The sequence below is a fragment of the Simochromis diagramma genome, unplaced genomic scaffold (assembly GCF_900408965.1).
Source record: "Simochromis diagramma unplaced genomic scaffold, fSimDia1.1 OVJJ01000176.1, whole genome shotgun sequence".
Classification (NCBI taxonomy): domain Eukaryota; kingdom Metazoa; phylum Chordata; class Actinopteri; order Cichliformes; family Cichlidae; genus Simochromis; species Simochromis diagramma.
The window spans coordinates 5,450,947-5,470,226 of record NW_024386892.1 but is presented as its reverse complement, the minus strand read 5'-3'; the positions used below and the strand labels follow the sequence as shown (position 1 = coordinate 5,470,226).

The following is a 19,280-nucleotide window of genomic DNA, read 5'->3' as shown; positions in this document are numbered from 1 at the left end:
CGGCGCTGTACTGAGCCCGCTATGCTAAGTGTATTTCTGAGACTGGAGTGCATGTGTTTAGCTGTGAAACAGTTAAAGACTCCATGATGGCTGCGCGAATCATAAAACCATCTCTGGTTCGGTCCACGTAGTTTGTCAGTGTTTAAAAAAATGAAAAAAACAATTCTAGAGGCATATAGTCCCTTTCTTAGAGATTAAAACATCTATTAAAGTACATGTGCGCTCGCTCACGCACACACGCAGCTGTTTTATGCGCTCCACGCACCACAAACGTCCAGACTCGGCGCAGAGTCACTGTCAAAGCCATGCTTACTTTTGCTGGTTGTATCTGCTCACGTTTGTGGAGCTAAAGAGTTTCTTTGCCTGCAGCTGTGCAGGAAAATATTACATTTATATTGATGACCTCTATAAACAGTCAGTATTGCTGGATGACGCATGCACACAGTTTCCAGTTTTTCCTCAGGCGATCTTTCTTAAGCTTAAATCTATTTTCAGACTGAAAAAAAGTGGCTGTTGAACCTCGCAGAGTCGGCATTAACAGATTGAAGGCACTTTCCTCTCTTTGAGCTGCTAGGCAGCGAACGGGTAAATTCATTTAACACAATACTTTGTGTGTTACTGGAAAAGTAAAGCATTTCCCATGACTTACCTTGGGCATTACTTTAGTTATGACTAGCACAGGTGGATACAGTTTCATCCACTGAATTAATTAACAGGTCACTGGTGCGATTTTCCCACTCTTAAATGATCTCATTTCCTGATTTAACTGGCCGGGGAAAGAATAATTTTTCACTGGTAGTTTCTGCATCAATTAGCGACTCGGATGTACACTGTGTCAAAACGAGAGCAGAGCCTGTGATACAGCTACATGACGATTTGGATTTAACTCATCGTTTCTTAGAAATCGTTTCATTTTTTTTATTTCATTCCATGAGGGCAAAACACAGGGGAAGTCCTTTGATTTACTATCGCAGTTGCAGAATGTTTAAAGATTTACAGCAAACCAATCAAAGTAGCAGAGGCCGAAACATGATTTTATGAAGCTTGACAAACCCTGGAGCATGCCACTGCATATAAAAGATGGACATATTACCCGCTGGTTTGTGAAGTCCCATTTTGAAGCCATTTTTCTGTGACATTCTTAGCTTTTGGAAACCAAACATCAGATACCAGGGTTCTGTGTTCAGGAACCTATATGGTCAATATATATTGTCTAGCTTAAGGAATATCCTCCTTTTACAGAGGCCATGAATCAAGCGAGCACTCTGATTTTCTGTATTATGTTATGGTAATAAGTGTAGCTCAGTGATAAAAGTTTAAATTGTTTGCAAATACATTTTGATAATGTTCACTGAACATACTCTGATCATCTGACGCGCCCACTTCAGTTCAGATGGTAGCCTATATAAAGTATGACACGACTTCAATAATTATAGAAAGTGTGTCGTGGTTTTTGAGGTACAAATGAGGTTTTCCACTGTCTGCATGGTCACATCACCATGGCAGCATCTGTGATGCTAACGAGACTGGTGTCCTGGAGAGGGTCCACTAAAGGGACTGTGTCTGTGACAGTCTTGTTAGTCAGACATCAAACTGTAGAAGACATAAAAGTAAGTTGGAGGAAAGAATTGCACAAAAGTAGGTCTCGCTTACTTAAGTTACAAAAGTGTGGAAGTTACTGTCTAGACGATGGCGAGATAATGCTGAGGAGAGAAAACTGTCACCGCCAGATAGATCCAAACCACTGATACGTATGTGTTATAGATAAGAAATCAAATCAGCAGTCCTCTTGCATCTTTAAGCCTTTTAAAGCTCAAAGCACTTTCTTGTGCTGTCCTGTGTTCTTTTCAGGAGTTCGCAGCTGCCATGTAGCTGACTGAGTTTGCTTTGTCAAGCGCATTGTGAAGTGTCGAATCAAAGAACTGCTTTGTTTTATTGCATATCTGTCCCTCCAGAGGTGGAACGAGCAGAAGGAGAGTTAAAAGAAAGAACCTGAGACCCACATAGTACAGTGATAGAGCTAATTTAGACATTCTGCCATGAAGGCTGCAAGATAGAAAGAGGGGATAAGGGATCAATGTGGATGAGAAAGCATAAGAAAGAGAAAGCAGTAAATTGAGAGATGTACTGGAGTTACGCAGGACGAATGGATAGTGGACAAACTGAAGGACGTGGTAAATTTGGTCAAATACCACCAAGATGACTTCTTCACTAAGCCAACAAAAAAAAATGGCAAAATAGTACAAAGAGCAGACCAGTGATGGCTAACATTACTTTTAAAAATAACATTTTACATTAGAAGATTAATGCACTGTTAAAAAAAACAATTTTGCTTCAGTGCTACTGAGAAAAATAATATTTTAAGTTAATTTTGTATTACCTTTATTAAACAGTACTTTGCAGTTACTTGCTTGGAAAAAAAGCTTCTGGACTTCTTTAAGTTTCTTGAAGACGTTTCATCTGAGAAGCTTCTTCAGTTCTAAGAGCAATTGGTGGAGAGTCCCAGATTTTAAGCCCTATGGGAGTGTCCCCCCAAGACGGTCATGGACCCCCTATTGATCCTCTACCTAATCACATGAGTCAAGGTGTGAAAAAAGATGTGGGTCACATACAAGGTTTCGGGTGAAACCACAGTGAGCACTCCCCCCCTTCCCATCATGTGATTTACTGATGTCAGATGGCCCAGGATGTGAGTGGGCGTTAAGGCGTCTGAGAAGGGATCTCAAAACTGGATTATAGATGGCAGACAGTGGGTGTCGTAAACCACCGCCTCTGTTCAAAGATGGTCATTCACACTGGACATAGATGGCTTCTTTCACTCCTCTTTCAAACCGTCTGTCTTCTCTGTCCAAGATGAGAACATTGGCATCCTCGAAAGAGTGACCTTTGTCACCAAATGCTCTTAGAACTGAAGAAGCTTCTCGGATGAGAGGTGAAACGTCTTCAGCATCTTATATTGTGCAGTGTGTTGCCCACTGTCCATCTCTCCATGAGTGTAATTATTTATATGAATAGTGGAATCACTGAGTCTTAATGTTGTAAAAAGTAATGTTAAGTCAAGTAAAGTGGCTGTATTGCCATTCCAACCATGTGCAGTGGTTTAGTACACAGTGAAGTGAGACAACGTTCCTCTAAGACCATGGTGCTATATATGACATATAACATCAGAGGGTTAGATAAATGTGCAAAAATTACAAAAAAAATAAAACAAAGACAGTGCAACACCAGACAGAACAGAACGATACAGACACACTGGAAGTAAGTCAATAATGTTGCCTACTGAGAAAAGTAACTCCAAGTACTTCTATGTTACTGAAAACACCTCTTTGCCATTAGCTTGAGTACACTGACTACATTGTCCAGGAGTTGCTTACCCTAGAGTACATTTATTTCTGAGTGTATGGATTTTATTTCATTGCATGCCAACAAGAAGCTTATTAATTTCCCCTGGAGTAACAATCTGAACTAAAAGCTAGCCAGGGATTTTCTTTTGTCTCACAAAGAAAACCACAAAGGAAAATGTACACACTCACCTGTTAGTAAATGTAAAATCCTTTACAGTACTGTAAACACTGTACTAAGGTGATGGGCAGCTGATTGTGTGTTCAGCTTATTAATGAGAGATGAATTATTGTAATTGCAAATGCCTGAATTACACTAAATACAGGAACAAATTGTCTATATCACCTCAGTGTGTAATTTGAATATATTGTTTAGACATCAGTGCTTTCAGTGGGTAACACAGTGGGCTCATGTCATCAAGGTTTTGGGTACAAATCTCCTCTTTGCATTGGAGTCACTGTCGAGTTTGAATCTTCTCCCTGTGCGCATTTCCTCCCACAGACCCGAGATCTGGTCTGGTTGTTTTTAAATTAGCCGTAGGTGTAGCTGTGAGTTGTGGTCTATCTGCATTAGTCCTGTGATGGACAGTCCAACTGTACAGGGTGTACCCCACCTCTCATTCATGACAGCTAGGATGCTCTCCTGCTCCCCCCAGGACCAAGAGTTGGATATTGTACCTCAGATCCATGATTTCCTTGTTTTTTTTCCCATCCATGTCTTTTCTCAGCAGTGTGCATACACGGAGCAACATCCCCGTTTTTCCATTACTTCCCTCGATATGCACCATTATATAACACATTTGTCATGTTTGCAGCTATGGGACTGTGTTAGTGTATCGCATCTGAATAACTCATAATTTCTGGGTTCGTAATATTGTGCAGTATTCCCAGCCTCACACTTTCTTCTTCAGACACTCTCAATCAAACACAATAGTACAAATGGTTTAACATGCCAGAATTAAATCCCCCATTCAAGTGGCGGCATTTGACCAGCTGTGCCACTTAACTTCAATTTTTAATATGAAATGATGTAAAAATGCTTTGTGCTGTCAGTTTAGTGCAATGTTGTTTATTTCTTTATAGCAGAATCCTAAGGAAACATTCCACAGATTTTTTTCTCTTTTCCTGCAGACATCGCCATTTTTTCTTTTTCTTCTTCTTCTTTTTTAAGCTCACGTTTGTAAATCTCCATACAAGGATGGAGCTTTTCTGAGAACAGCAGCTGGCTTTTAGGAGTAATTTGGACTTTTGAGAGTTAACAAACATATGAAAATGATTCAGCTCTGAAACTTTCTCTTTCATTTTACATGATGTAAAACTGCAAGTTCTAACTCTCAATGGCAGTGAATGACTGTCAAGGTTGGGTTGACCTTTTCACCCAAGAATCTGGCTGTTCCTGTCCATCGGCCCATCGCAGGAGCTGCGCCATCAGTTGCAAAGCCAACAAACTGTGCGCATATCGTTTCTGCAGAAATGCTGCGCTGGTGCATAATTCCAAATCGCAGTTTCACACACTGCAGAAAAACATGGAACGATGTATGCATTTATACATGTGGCACAGTAACCGCACCAACACACCAACAACTCGGAACCTTACAGTAAATAATGCCTTATGTTCTTCCACATACATTATGTTGGCTGCTAAAACTAGATGTCAGGTTTACATGGAGGAATCGTTTATAACGATTTAAATTTCTAACACCCCTGAATCATAAACATACTACATACCGATTCTTTTTTGGCCTCCTCTGATTTATCTGAACTGTCACACTATTTTCAAAGAGGAAAAAAAAAATGTGTAAAACCAGAGCTTATGCTTATAACATCAGTGATTTATTCGTTCCCTAATTTTGGAGCCTTTGTCATTAATAAAACGACGTAGCTGCATTTCCTTATCAATTTGTAATTCGTAAATTTACCCCATTTAAATCTGGGCCACACTGAGACAGCACACTCAGTCTAGGCTGATACCTGATGTGTGGCTCCTGAAAGCTTCGCTCTACACATCTGATGGAGATGACAACAGATTATCAGTTATTTACTGTCTTATTGCAAAAAGATTGCATATGTGTGACAACTTGACCTATTTCAATCAAGAACTGATAGTAGACTCACTCGATCTTATTGCCGTTCTGTTGCTGCCTCAGCACAGCTGGTTTGAACACAGCAGCTGACTGCAAGTGGTTTCAGACCTGATCGCGCTTCCCAAAGCAGGGAGATCACATGGTAGCAATAATTTTGGTCATGCCGCAGTATTCGACCACTCTTTAAACTAGTGTGACTGTACCCTAGGTTATAAATGCTGTCCTAAAGATGCTTGATATGTCATGGACTGCCGGGGCAGACCGTGTGGAGTGAGTAGAGGACCCAAGAGCAGACAGAGGTGAGGACACAAAACTGGACTTAACAAAAGGCGAGCCTTTATTTAGGGCCAAAAACTCACGGAAAAAAAACAACAAAGTAACTGAGGGAAAACCTGAACATAGACTGGGAAACTATGACAAGGTGTAGGGGAGATAACACAGACGACGCGACACTGAACACAGCAAGACTGAGGACTAAATACACACATGAGGTGATCAGGGGAAGTGGAGACACATGAGAGGGAGCAGCTGATACACATGAACCTAATGACAGGACAGGGAGAGTGAAACTACATATACTGACATTGAATACAGACTTTCAAAGTAAAACAGGAAACATGGAGACTAGACATGACATGAACCAAACATAACCACACAGACATGACGCATGAACCAGGGAGACTTAGTACAGGGGGAGATGACATAAACAACTAAGAAACAGGACTACACAGTAATCTAGAAATTAACTAGGTGAACTAAGCTAAGGCACAAATAAATACAAAAGATACATAAACTCAAACACTGGGTCGCTCGACCCAGGACCATGACATGATAGTTGTTTTGCTCGTACACTGCAAAGTTTAAATCAGTGTTCTGCAGCACAGAAGATAAACTAGTGATTAAATAAAAAATAAAGTTATTAGAATTTCTGCCTTTTACCTATAATATTCACTTAAAGTCAATTCAGGCTTTTTATAATGTGAAGTAAAGGCCTCAAAATACTACGATCTCCTATGATCCCTGCACATGCTGCAGGGGTACATAAACATGAAGGGAGGGAGGAGAGGTGAGTGGACAAGAAGTGCTCAGTGTATGACATGAAATCCTGCAGGAGTCCACAGCAGCATAACTAAGGGATAACCCCGAGACCCTGAATCATCTTAGTTATGCATACAATCACAATGCAGCAATCCATCTTGCCTTATTTTTTTTTATCTTTTTTGCCTTGTTGCAACATAAAATATTCAGAAATCAGGGGTATCTGTGACACAGTTCATTGTTGCTTGAAGAGCTGTGGCACAACCAGATGCCTTTGTGCTCTTGAATTCATCATGATAGCAGCAACCTCCCTCTGTTCTCCACACAGCACAATACACCTCAGTCAGGAAAGAACTGTGCTGTGAAAGGTGGGAGAAGACGGAAACAGCATAAATTGACTCTTTCACGATCAGCCCCCACAATCGAGGCAGAAGACACTCCTCGTCTTGAGCTAGGGGGAAAAAAAATCTAAATATATTATGATTAGAAAGAAATCATATGTTAAAATGCATGTGAAGGATTCCTCCTAATATATTACATTTATTTTGCTTTTTCTCTTCTGTTTCCCCAGTGCTGCAAACGGCCATCCCAGTCTCGCCAGGGAAACGTCTGCGAGTCCAGCTTTTCACACTGCAGCATCACGACTACGCCACCCAGAAGCTCCAGAGGCACAGTAAAACATCACAGGTATGACATTTAATTGCACATGCAGAGACATCCAGGCTTTATGTTGTACTCCCCCTCTGTTCACTGCAGGAAACGGTAATAATGCAGAATATAGCAACAATGGGCAACTTCAATGTCCTTTCCTGTAATCAGCATAGACTCAGTGAAGAGAGAAATTGAATTATCCACATTACAGTGCAGACAAAGCTAATTGCTGATTTATAGAAGAATGATAGTAATTATAATTATAGCTATAAACACATGAATAAGCATATCCATAACAGTCATGAACACAGAGGAGATGAGACAGAGATAAAATCAGAAGAACACGAGCCAGCGCAGACGTGTATATCCCAGTCGGTCTTTCCTCACAGCGTTCAGCGGTGTGTCAGAGCTGCCTGGGTTTTTGGCATGTTCGTCAGCAGGAATACACTCAAACATGCACACAGGAGTGTCTGCTTCTGAGAGTTCACATTCAAATCCTTGCCAAAGCTGTTTTTTTCTGTTACAGTACACACGAGCAAACACATTCACAGCACTTTGCGGGGAGCTCCCGCAGATTGAGTTTATACATTAGACCATTTGCCGGTATTTTGATTTCACAGTTCAAGGGAATTTCGGTAAACGAAGCACTGATTTAATAGCAGATTTCATGTCAGCATGTGTGTGAAAAAGACTTTCAATTTATCATTAAATCTAAACTCAACCCCTTTTAAACACTGACCCAGTTGGAAATCGTCAAACGTCATGTGTAATGCTTTTATTTTTGGCCTTCTCTTCACTATGGCAGTTCAGTTAAAGGCATCCGCCTGTCAGTGCACACATGGATTTCTACCTGTTACTGCTAAGCAACTCCAGGAGCAGCTGGGGGTTAATCTCCTTTCTTCAAGTGGATTCAAGCAGTAGTTGAGATGAGATTTTCCCAGACAAACCAGAAATAGGATCAGACAACCTTCCAACCACAAAGTCCACCTGTCTAACCTTTTGGCTAAACTCCTGCAAGACTTTCCTCCCTCCTTTTTCTCTATATGTGGTTGTTCTCTGTGAAGAAAAACATTACTTGGTTCCTCTTACCACAAATGATTTTATTAGCAACCAATCAGGGTTTGTTTATTGCAACCTCATCAGCTCAGGGAGAGAGTTAGAGGCTATTGTCGGGATCCCAGAGTGTTCTGGGACACCACAGTCTAAAATAGCCAGGAAAAAAAACAGCCCAAGACTAATTCAGTGTTGCAGGATTTATCTCACATAAAAGCCTTTATAGAAAACTCTGCCAGCACTATTAAAAGTCTGACTGTAAGCTTCCAGTTGTTACAGCCAAGAAGCCCATTTTTAGAGGAAAATCTAGCCTTTAAAACTGCAGCGTTTTATGAATGAAAGCTTGAAATGGTGTTTGGACAAAAAAAAGAAAAAACTTTAAAGCTAAACTCAAAATACAAGAGCAGCGTGAAGAGGGAATTTGCTTCTTGAGTAAAGCAAGTTTCTTCAAAGGTGTTTTTTTCCTCTTTTTTCTTCTGATGAAACTCCGAGCACATTTCCTTTTTCTGCTACATGACCTTCTGTAGTAATCATTTTAGGGACCCTGGACCTTCAGCACAGGGAGCTTTTTATCAATTTTTAATTCTCACTTTTCACACTTTCATCACACAACTATAAAGATCGGCGCTTTGGTAGTGATCAACAGTGAATATTTAAAGGTTCAACCAGCAAATGGGGGTGGAGCCACTGTTGTGGGATTTTTATAACATGGCATAATCAGCATATACATGAAGTTAAAGATGATGAATGTGCTCAGAAAGAATGTTAGAAGCAAGAGAACGTGTCCTGGCTTTTTCACTTATGAGGTGAACAAGAGAGAGCAAGAAACATAGAAAGGTGTTTCTGGGCCAGAAGAGCAAGAGCTTGCTGCAAAGCAATACTGTACATGGATGTTCTGCTAGGGCAAATAGCCAGTTAACATGACTGATCATATGCAATGAAGAATGTTCTAAACAAAATTAGAAATGTCATTTAAAAAACGGATCTAAAAACGTACAAGGCAAGTTTTAAGTTAAACTTTTCCCAAGTTCAAGACAAGTACTTAAAGCAATGGCAAATGAGAGTTGACTGACATATGAGCAGCTAGTAAATAAATAAACTCTAGGGTTACCAATGTAGCAACTAGAGCTGGAAATGAGCATTAGCAACACGCCAGCTGAAAGAAGCAAATTTAAAATGAGCCGTGATCAAAACAGAGCTGTAAGAATCAATGTGCACTGCTAGCATAACATTACAGAGTAACATGCCAGCACACGTAACTGCAAAAATCTAATTAAACAGCACAAATACTCTTTTTAAATTAATTTAACTTCTTTTATCTTCCACAGAAGCAGTTCCCTGTCTCACAGCCCTGACCAGAGAATGCGGGCAGCCCATTGGTCAGCTCCTCGCCGGACTCCACCCATACCCAAAGGAAGATTAAACCCAATTGGAGTTTCCAAGTATTCTGGCCCCGCCTACCAGCACCTTCAGGAAGTGGACTCATCTGAGAAGGAAGCAGAAGCACAAAGAGGGTAAGAATTTACTGAAGGCAGATACCTGCAAATTAAACATGTTAATCCACATAAAAGAATAAATATATACACACTACCAGTCAAACGTTTGGACACACCTTCACATTTAATGGTTTTTCTTTAATTTTATTACTAAAAGTTGGAGATACATACTGAAGACATCAAATATATGCAAGATATATGGAGTTATGTAGCAAAGAAAAAATGTTTTATAATTTATATTCTTCAAAGTAGCACTGGCCAGCCTTGGCCTTCTCTCAATGAGCTTCATGATGATGTCACCTGAAATCATTTCACATCACAGGTGTGCCTTGTCAGGGTTCATTTGTGGAAATTATTGCCTTCTTAATGGGGTTGGGACCAGCAGTTGTGTTGTCAGAAGTCAGGTTGGTACACAGCTGACAGCCCTATTTGACAACTGTTATGGCAAGAACCAATCAGCTAAGTAAAGAGAAACGACAGCAGTCCATCATTACTATAAGAACTGAACTAAACTACAGTAAATTCCCCAAGTGCAGTCACAAAAACCATCAAGCGCTATGACAAAACTGGCTCACATGAGGACGCCCCAGGAAAGGAAGACCAAGAGTCACCTCTGCTGCTGAGGATAAATTAATCCGAGTCACCAGCATCAGAAATTACAGATAATGCCAAACAGAGATCCAGACACATCTCTACATCAACTGTTCAGAGGAAACTGCACAAATACAGCTTTATGGTCAGATAGCTGCAGGAAACCACTACTAAGGAAAAGCAACAAACAGAAGAGATTAGTCTGGGCCAAGAAACAGAAAGAATGGACATTAAACCAGTGGAAATCTGTGCTTTGGTCTGATGAGTCCAAATTTGAGATCTCTGATTCCACCCGCCATGTCTTTTCGCAATGCAGAAAAGGTAAAGGGACGCTCTCTGCATGCATGGTTCCTACCATGAAGCATGGAGGGGGGGGTGTGATGGTGTGGGGATGCTTTGCTGGTGACACTCTTGGGGATTTATTCAAAACTTGAAGACACACTGAAGCAGCATGGCTACCACAGCATCCTGCAGCGACATGCCATCCCATCCGGCTTAGTTGGACCATCGTTTATTTTTCAACAGGACAATGAAGGAGAGTGATGGAGTACTACACCAGAAGGCCTGGCCTGCACAGTCACCTGACCTAAACCCAGTGGAGATGGTTTGGGATGAGCAGAGTGAAGGCAAAAGGGCCAAGTGCTCAGCATCTCTGGAAAATCCTTGAAGCTCATCGAGAGAATGCCAAGAGTGTGCAAAGCAGTAATCAAAGCAAAGCGTGGCTTTTTTGAAGAATCTAAAATATAAAACATGTTTTGAGTTATACTGTGTTTAGTTTTCTCCAGACAATGCACAGTGCATTATGGCCAGACATTTCCACTTTAGTCCCATCTTTCCAAAGGACATTGTTCCACGAGTCTTGCGGTTAGTTCAGACACACATGTGCTGCTGTGTTCTTTGTGTTCTGTCAGCCCTTTAAAACAAGCATGTTCACTTGTCATGAACTGAGGCCTGTAGAGTTTTAGGTGTAAGGATTGCTTCAAGATCGAGGATGGCTGGAGATTTTATTGACACCTCATTCTTGGGTTTGTTTGGAGTTTTTTTTTTAGATTTCTTTCATTCTGTATCTTCCAAATGCTGAGTCATTTCAATAAAAAAATCATTAACTGAAAAATGCAGCCATGCTACAGACAGTTTTCAAGAGCGAATACTTCAAAGTCAATTCTGTTTTTATATTTTTAAAAGCCAGCATTTTCTTTCTTTTTTTGTACTTTTCTCCCCTTCATCCATTTTGTTTCCACTCTGCTGAGAAAAGATAAAAACGAGATCACATTATGTCGTGGTCTGCAGCACTGTGGCACAAGTTCAAGGGAAACATTTCACCTGGTTCATGCTTTTAGATTCTAGATTCAGACTGGACATCTGCATCTTGTCGTACTCTGTCAGGTAAATCACAGTATTCAAATGTAACCCTCCTGTGTTACATGTCTCAGATGAAACTGTATGTGCTTAGCAGCCAGAGCGAATGATTAGCAGAAATTTATTTGGTGTGAAAGGTGCTGTGCTCTGACCCATTTTTTTTTGAGGGGGGAATCATGAGTCACTGCTTTACCCACCTGGACTGGCAAGCTTCACTTCAGGCATTCAGGTCCCAACAGTCCCAGCTCAGGATTAATCTCTGCATGACCTACATGCATACTAAAATAAAGAGGCAGAGGAGATGGACACAGCTGGACAAAAAGCTCTCACTCATATAACAGCGTATAAAAATTCAGTGATGTGCACTGGAGGTGAGCTCCCCCTGCTCCTGAAGCTTTATTTACACATCATTTGCATGAACATCGCTAAAGAGCGACTGTTGAGCTGCATAAGTGTGTCCTTAATCAAATGTCCCATTCAAATGGCTCTCGGGTCAACTCAAGTGTTTCCTGCAAATCCTAAAGTCCACCACCAGAAATGAAAATGTCAAACACGAATTTAACGGAATCAGTTACTTTTTTGTTAAATTAATGTAAATAATCATAGTTATTCTTATAGAATTCAGTTGTTTAATTGAAGGAATGCAGCAAACCCACCGTAATAACCACCAGAACTATTTCAGCTAGCTGTGGATTGATATACTGATGGCTAAAACAAGACAACTGACCCAGTTTGGTTAGGCTATGAAGTCTTCATTTTACAACCAGTTTTCCTTTTTTGTGTTCAACATTTTCCGAACTTACAAGATGACTTTAAACAAATTGTACAGATCTGCTACATAACCAGAAACTTGTAACAGGATATTTTACAGAGAATTCAGCTTTATAAACAATATGCAAGGACCAAGATTTATAGTCCAGGTCTTAATAACCGAACACGTTTGAGGAGACTGTTGATGCATGCTAGAGAGCCATTGCATTTGCTGAAGTGCAATCTTAAACCATTTTTATTACCGTTTTTTAAAATTATCTACATTCTTCAACAACAACAGATAACACAGTAAGAGCTCTCAGCCTGGATATGGCTGTACTGGAATCCCCTTTAAAATTAACCATTACGTGCTCAGTCAGCAGATTAATCAGTGGCGTCCTAGATTTAAAGTGAAGTAACTGTCTGGTCAGAACAAAAGTGCCCACATGAGCTCAAGTGTTCTCTGATCACACACCAATCAGCTCATATGTTAGCCCAAGGCTTCTGTGGTAGCTCTGGTAAGCCTGGTAAGGACTCTCTGATTGGGCCAAATAATTCCTCTTTTTAGCCCAAGCAGTCTGTGAGAAACAAACCCTGGCAAACCAGACTTGGATTGGTCCAAATTTCATCAGCTTCAAGTTTATCTTGGTTATCAAAGGGCTCCCACTGGTTGTGATGTGCATTCTGCTGGATCTACGTTTAAGCTTAAGTTGAGTAAAGCATTAGTTTAGGCGGGCCAACATCAGAGTATGGGGCATAATATTTGAATGGGGAAGGAGGACCAGAAGAGGATGCTAGGGGATAAGGTGAGATAGAGCCAGAGGAGCTGAAAGAAGAAGAATCCGAGTGCCTGCATTTGCTGCACATATAGAAGATGCTGTAGCTCTCCCTTTTCATATATATGTTAGTGTGTACAATAGTACTGGCAGGTAAAAGACAAAGCCCACATAATGTCTGAATCCACTGATACCGGCCAATCTACATTTGCCATTTATGTGTCTCCTGCATGCTCTTTGCAGGCAGTTCATCACCTAAATCACCTAAAAAGTACTTACTGCAGTGTCATGAGCAGTGTTGGTCAAGTTACTTGAAAAAAGTAATCAGTAACTAATTACTGATTACTTCCCCCCCAAAAGTAATCCCGTTACTTTACTGATTACTTATTTTCAAAAGTAATCTGTTACTTAGTTACTGAGTTACTTTTTAAAAACACGATTTACAACCTGAATAGGTGATAAAGCGATAGATCTTTCAGCCCAATTCTACTTTTTCTGCATAATCCATCATACAAAATGTAATCAAATGGAAAAGTCTCTTTTTAAAACTTGTTTTATTAGTTTTAATCTTTTAACTTTATGAATCAAGCAAACATTAAATTATATGCAACATTCTCTGACTGGAAGAAATTAGTTTAACATTTAAACCTATTTTCTGCACATTCCAGCACATAAATAAAATATTTTTTTGTTTTTACACTCAGTCTTTCAAATAGATGCAAGTAAAACACAGCAGAAAATAAATAAAGTCAAAGACTCAGCGGTCCTGTTGCTCTATATTTTCACCTGTACAGCAGGAGTGGGGCAGGCGGAGGTTTGCCCTGGTGCAGGTGTGCCGCGGTCAGTGGAAGAATCTGCGAGTTTCTCTGCGAATTTCCCATTACGTGGTAGCGCACTCCCGCACTCGATATATGATCCATTGTTGATCTGCACACAGCTCTTGTCACGAACGTCGCACTCGCTTACGTCACTGTCATGAGACATTCTCGCAAAAAAAGTTTGAGTAACGCAGTAACGCAGCGTTCCTACAGGAAAGTAACGGTAATCTAATTAGCGTTTTTGCAATAGTAATCCCTTACTTTGCTCGTTACTTGAAAAAAGTACAAGTAACGCGTTACTGCCCATCTCTGGTCATGAGGAAAGGATAACTGGGGAAATATCCTGGGTTGATTTTTTCGAAGTAGTCCAATGTTCATGTGCAGAAAAACAAACTAAGAGCTTACGTACCCTTTGGTGCTCAAACTTGGCTCAAATCCTTCTGCCCTTGTCCAGAGAATATCCGTGCGCTCCACTGCACTGCATTCCAACTCCCTGTCATGGAAACGCACACTCATGCATGCTTTCACAGATGCTGCATGAAAATCCCACATAGTTTGGGTACGAACACGTGAGCAGGTTGTGCAAAATATACAGGAGGTCATGCTTACTCGCTTACTCAGTCTCACACTTAGTACTCACATGCTCAAACACATGTATTCAGACTGAGTCACTGACCTGCACGCACTCGCTCACCTACTCGCTTACTCGCCACCTAATGTAAGATTTCACATAAGAGCAGGTGGACCGACCGACAGCAGCATCGCTCTCCCATAATACGGTTGTCTGGGTTGCCATGGAGACATTTGGCCACTGCTGCATAGAGTCTGAGTGAGATAGAGAGGCATAAGCTTCGTGATACAAGTAGTTGTTTTTTTTTTTTTAATGCAGTAACCTTTAAGAAAACAGCAGCAAAGAAGTAAAAAGTCATGAAAGAGAAGACAACGTGACAGTTTGGAAATGTTTTAAAGAAAGGCTGCTCGTTTCTTTTTCACACCTCTCTGGGAAACCTAGTGTTATCTCAACAAAATGGATGACGGAGAGAAGTTGCATGAATTTATTTGTTTTCTTTTTCTGTGGGACATGCTGGATTTTCCCTCCTCTCGATTTGTCATATATGCACAACCTTCAATTAGAGAAAACACTGCTTTTTTTTAAAGTCTTGATGAGTAGGTGTGCACACCTACCTGCAAATAAAACGCACACATGCTCCTTCTTTGTACATTTCTCAGTGTTGTAAGATGACTGCGTCGTTTAACAAAAGGGATCGTATTCTGAATTTATCAACAGAAACAAGGGATATATTAAGAAATGATCTGTAGGGTAATAGATTAATGAAAATGACTGTTAACACTTGTACATGTAATGAGCTCCCATTAAAGATAAAAGGCTGGTCACTTATCTCACCTCACTTGCACACAATCTCTCTGTAATTCCCCCGTAGCTGCTGCCGCTTCGCTCCGGGGTCTATATTTGAACTGTGCTTCATAGACTTCTGCAATCTGATTGTGTTTCAGCCCATCAAAAGAGAGATTTGTCTTTGAATGTTATCTTGGGAATTAGCACCCTCGCATCATCCTCTCTTATCGCTTGCAGGATCCTCTCTGTGGGCCCACTAAACCTCCGCTGTGGTTTTCGGAGAGGTTTTCATGTCTCGGAAAAACACTGCGGAGATAAAACAAGGATGCGATTTCCTTTGAGTCTGAAAAGGCACCTTCTCCACCCACCGCTATTTTTGCACACTTTGATGGAGAGCAGAAGCGTGTGCGATGAGGGTATCATAAGGAAGAGGGACCCCAAGTTTAATCTGAACATGGCAATAAAGGCTTGGCTTGGCAAAGGATTATGAATTATTAGACAAAGATAATGAAGCTCTGCTCTTGATTACAGCTGGATTTAAACACTGATAATGCTGAGGGGAATGGTCAGTCCTGGAAAGAGGACGAAAGCGTTTATGTTCAAGAAAGACAGAATAACAAGACCCAAGTGCCTATACTGTTGCACAAAAAAATCAGACTTTTCCACACTTTTATTCATTTTCCATACAGACGCTCGCCATAATTGACACAAAGAAAGTAGAGGCTAAAGTTACAATGGAGATAAAAGTGTGGAATAACAGTAGTGGTTTAATAAGCAGTTATTGCCTTTATTGAGCTGATACAGGCAGGTTAGTGCCCGCTTTCTGCATAAGCGAGATTTTTATGTCTATATAAAGAAGACAAACAAATCCTCTGATTGCAAAAAGATTGTGTACAAGTCTGTGAGAAAATGACCCTACTTCTTACTCGATTTGTGGTGTCAGTAAATATGTTGCTAACATGTTTATGCTCTCAGTTATTACACCCAAGTATTAGCTTTTACAGCAGGATGTTTTGCCTTGTAATGTATAGAGTTACTTACCAACTATAGCAGGTATGTGCGTTAGCATATGGACACGGTGACAGCCAAAGTGTCAAACTTACACCTTCAAAGACGTCCAACATTCTCTGGTGCTTAGATCCATCTTTTTGCACCTTATTGCTGACTAAATATTAGTTAGGTTTCATTTTTTCACCATGTAACTGTAAGCTAGCAATCGATTTCTACTTCAAAGTTCACGATTTCCACCCAGTGCCAGCATTTACAAACATATAAGGGTGTAAGTCATGTTTGTGGACTGATCTCTGTGAGTTCTGTGCCAGTGCTTCAGTTAGCAATCACAGGTGAATCACAAATCACAATTATCACAAATAATCATGATTTTATTTTAATATCTTCAATCATAAGCCTTTCCTAACTATTACCAAGAGTTGTATCAGCCCAATATCAACTTTGTCTTTGCAGCAACCAAATTTCGGGGCACTCCAAACGACAGTGTCTGACTGGTATCTCCGTCTTCCTTTCCCTCTCTTCCAAAAACGTCTCACGCATCTATAACCTTGCATCGAACCTGCTTCACATGAATATGAAAATGCAATGAGCCTTTTATATGTCTGTGTATTAGCAAATGTTCATCAGTATTGCTGTTGGAGCAGTGCAACAGGATAAGTGACAGCAGTGCATCTTTGCATCAAGCCAGACTTGAAAATGACACAAATACTGATGGTTTCGGTCTCTCTTGGCAGTCAGCTTTCACACCCCAAAGTTAAAACTGTTTTGTACTCTCACTGTGAGGAAGCTAAAAGCAGTGGCTCCTGTTACGTTGCTGTCTCACCGCACCTTTTACTTTGAATGCTCTGACAACAAATAAATAAATAACACTCCAGACAGCAGTGTTTTTTACTCCGTGAGCCGATCTCTGCCTTTAACCTGGTTTCTTGTGTTCGTGTAAATGCCGCCACTGATTGTGAAAGAGTAGCGGGCACACAATGAAAGGTATAATTTGGCTAGGCTGAGCACGAGGACAAACAAGCTAAGGCTAACGGGAACAGACAGACTAAATCAGTAGAGCACAGAAATGGAAATGGACTGAAATACTGATTTACCCAGCAGCGCCATTTGAACATACAGTACTATACACGGGATGTTGACAGGTAAAGCAGCACAAGTCAGATCTGTGAAAACATTCAAATCTGAGGAGTGGGGAAGGAGAAGCAGGCACTGAGTATTATGGTGCAGATTTAAAAACGTGAGTGCTGTTTTGCACTAAAGCTTTTCAAAGTGAACGATCTTGACCGAAAACCGCTTTCTGCTTTTTTTTTAAGGAGGAAAAATTAGCACACATGATGTGACTGCCTCAGTCGTCCTTGAGCAAAGCTCGCCACCTTAAACACACACTCTCCAACACAAACACAGTCATTAAAATCAATAATTAAAAAATGAACTCTCTGTTACCTCCTTACTTATGTAAAGGAGTTGAGGGTTTTTTTGAGTGCGTGTGTGCAGACTTGGATATAAAGAGATGAAAGAAAAATGTCAGACTCATCTTCTTCCCCCTCCGCATCCGTGGTTAGCCTGTGAGATGGCAGAGGGCGGAGAGCTGCGCCTGTGTGTATTCTGTCAGGGCTTCAACGTGGGAGTTTGAAAAAGCGATTGAGTTGAAAACACACCCGAGACACGATGACTTCTCCAAGTGAAGTGTGGAAGTTTTTATCCAGCTGAATAACCTTCACTCCTTTCCTTTTCCTTTTTTGTCTCTGTCTTGTTTGTCTTCATTCCCCATTTTCCTTCTTCTCTAGTGTCCAAGTGCAGGGAGAGAACCAGTGTGATGACACCTTCCTACATATGCAAGCTCCTGCGATGCAGGCATTGTCGCCATCGCCTTGGAGCGGCTGCGTGGAGGTACGCGCACATCTGTGTCCTCCATCTGAACCCAATCCCACCACTCGCAGCCTGAGAAGGCCGGGACGCCGTCAAAGCCACTCCCCACCTCCCCCGTTCCGCTCCTGCTCTATTCCCATCATTCCATCTGTGCAGTGTCACCATGACAATGAGGTGTCTTGCATGCAAACCACCCCAGCGACCACAACGATGTCAGTCACCTGTGGGGCCACGCCTTGCAAGGAGGAGAAGAATGAAAAGGCAGCGCACGCCCCGTTGTTTTCATCTTCCTGCTCGTCTGCCATTGGACGGCAGCAGGATGAGGTGGCCCTGCTGCTCGAAGAGGCACAGGAGCAACTCAGGGCGTTGGCGCTGGCTCACAGGAAGCAGGAGGGGGGCGGAGTCTTCACCGGCACCTCAACGGTTGCACTGGTGGAAGCCAGAGAAACTGTTTGCTTCCTGAACGTTAACGGAGGAAGTGCCGGGGCGCTGAGCTGTAACGGACCCACGCAGACCCAGCTACTGAGCCCCAGCCTATCACACAGAGACCTGGGCCAAACCGGCCAATGAGAGGGCGCGATTTAGGACATTCACTTACTGTTTTACACTGTTTGACAGACTCTGGTGTTCTGCATCTGTGGGATGAGAATGAAAATGCTGAATTAAAAAACAAAAAAGAAAAATGTAATATCATGGATAATCTGAAATGTGCTGATGATATGCATACTGTATGTACACGAGCATACAAACACTTCTCGAGTGGCCGCCTTTACACCGACTGACAGTATGGAAAAAGAAAAAAAAATATTCACATGCATTTATTTACCAAACAAGAGAAACACTTCTACTTAGACAAAAAGAAACCAAATAGTCTGTCAAATCCATGGTGTTTTTAATTGTAAAAAGAATATATAAATATATATATAAATATATATGGATATAAATATATGGAATTCAAAAGTGACCAAGTAAAGTTGAAGAACACAGGAATGATGTAACTATTTTTGTTTGTTTTTTTCGTTCTCTTGGTTTTGTATTCTCACATTTTGGTTCTGGCTCGATGAAGAACTCCATTAATGTCCCGCC

General features: G+C 41.1%; 1 protein-coding gene across 3 annotated transcripts in view; it reads left to right on the top strand.

The window, feature by feature from the left end:
- The window catches only part of LOC120734939 (pro-neuregulin-3, membrane-bound isoform), a 331,347-nt gene extending 312,358 nt beyond the window's left edge, over positions 1 to 18,989 (top strand). For all 3 annotated transcript variants that reach the window (XM_040034066.1, XM_040034064.1, XM_040034065.1), the window contains 3 exons: positions 7,035 to 7,150; positions 9,496 to 9,681; positions 18,113 to 18,989. In XM_040034066.1, the coding sequence (XP_039890000.1) occupies positions 7,035 to 7,150; positions 9,496 to 9,681; positions 18,113 to 18,764 (954 nt within the window). In that variant the 3' untranslated portion in view covers positions 18,765 to 18,989. The remainder of the gene's footprint in view (positions 1 to 7,034; positions 7,151 to 9,495; positions 9,682 to 18,112) is intronic.
- Positions 18,990 to 19,280: the final 291 nt, after the last annotated feature.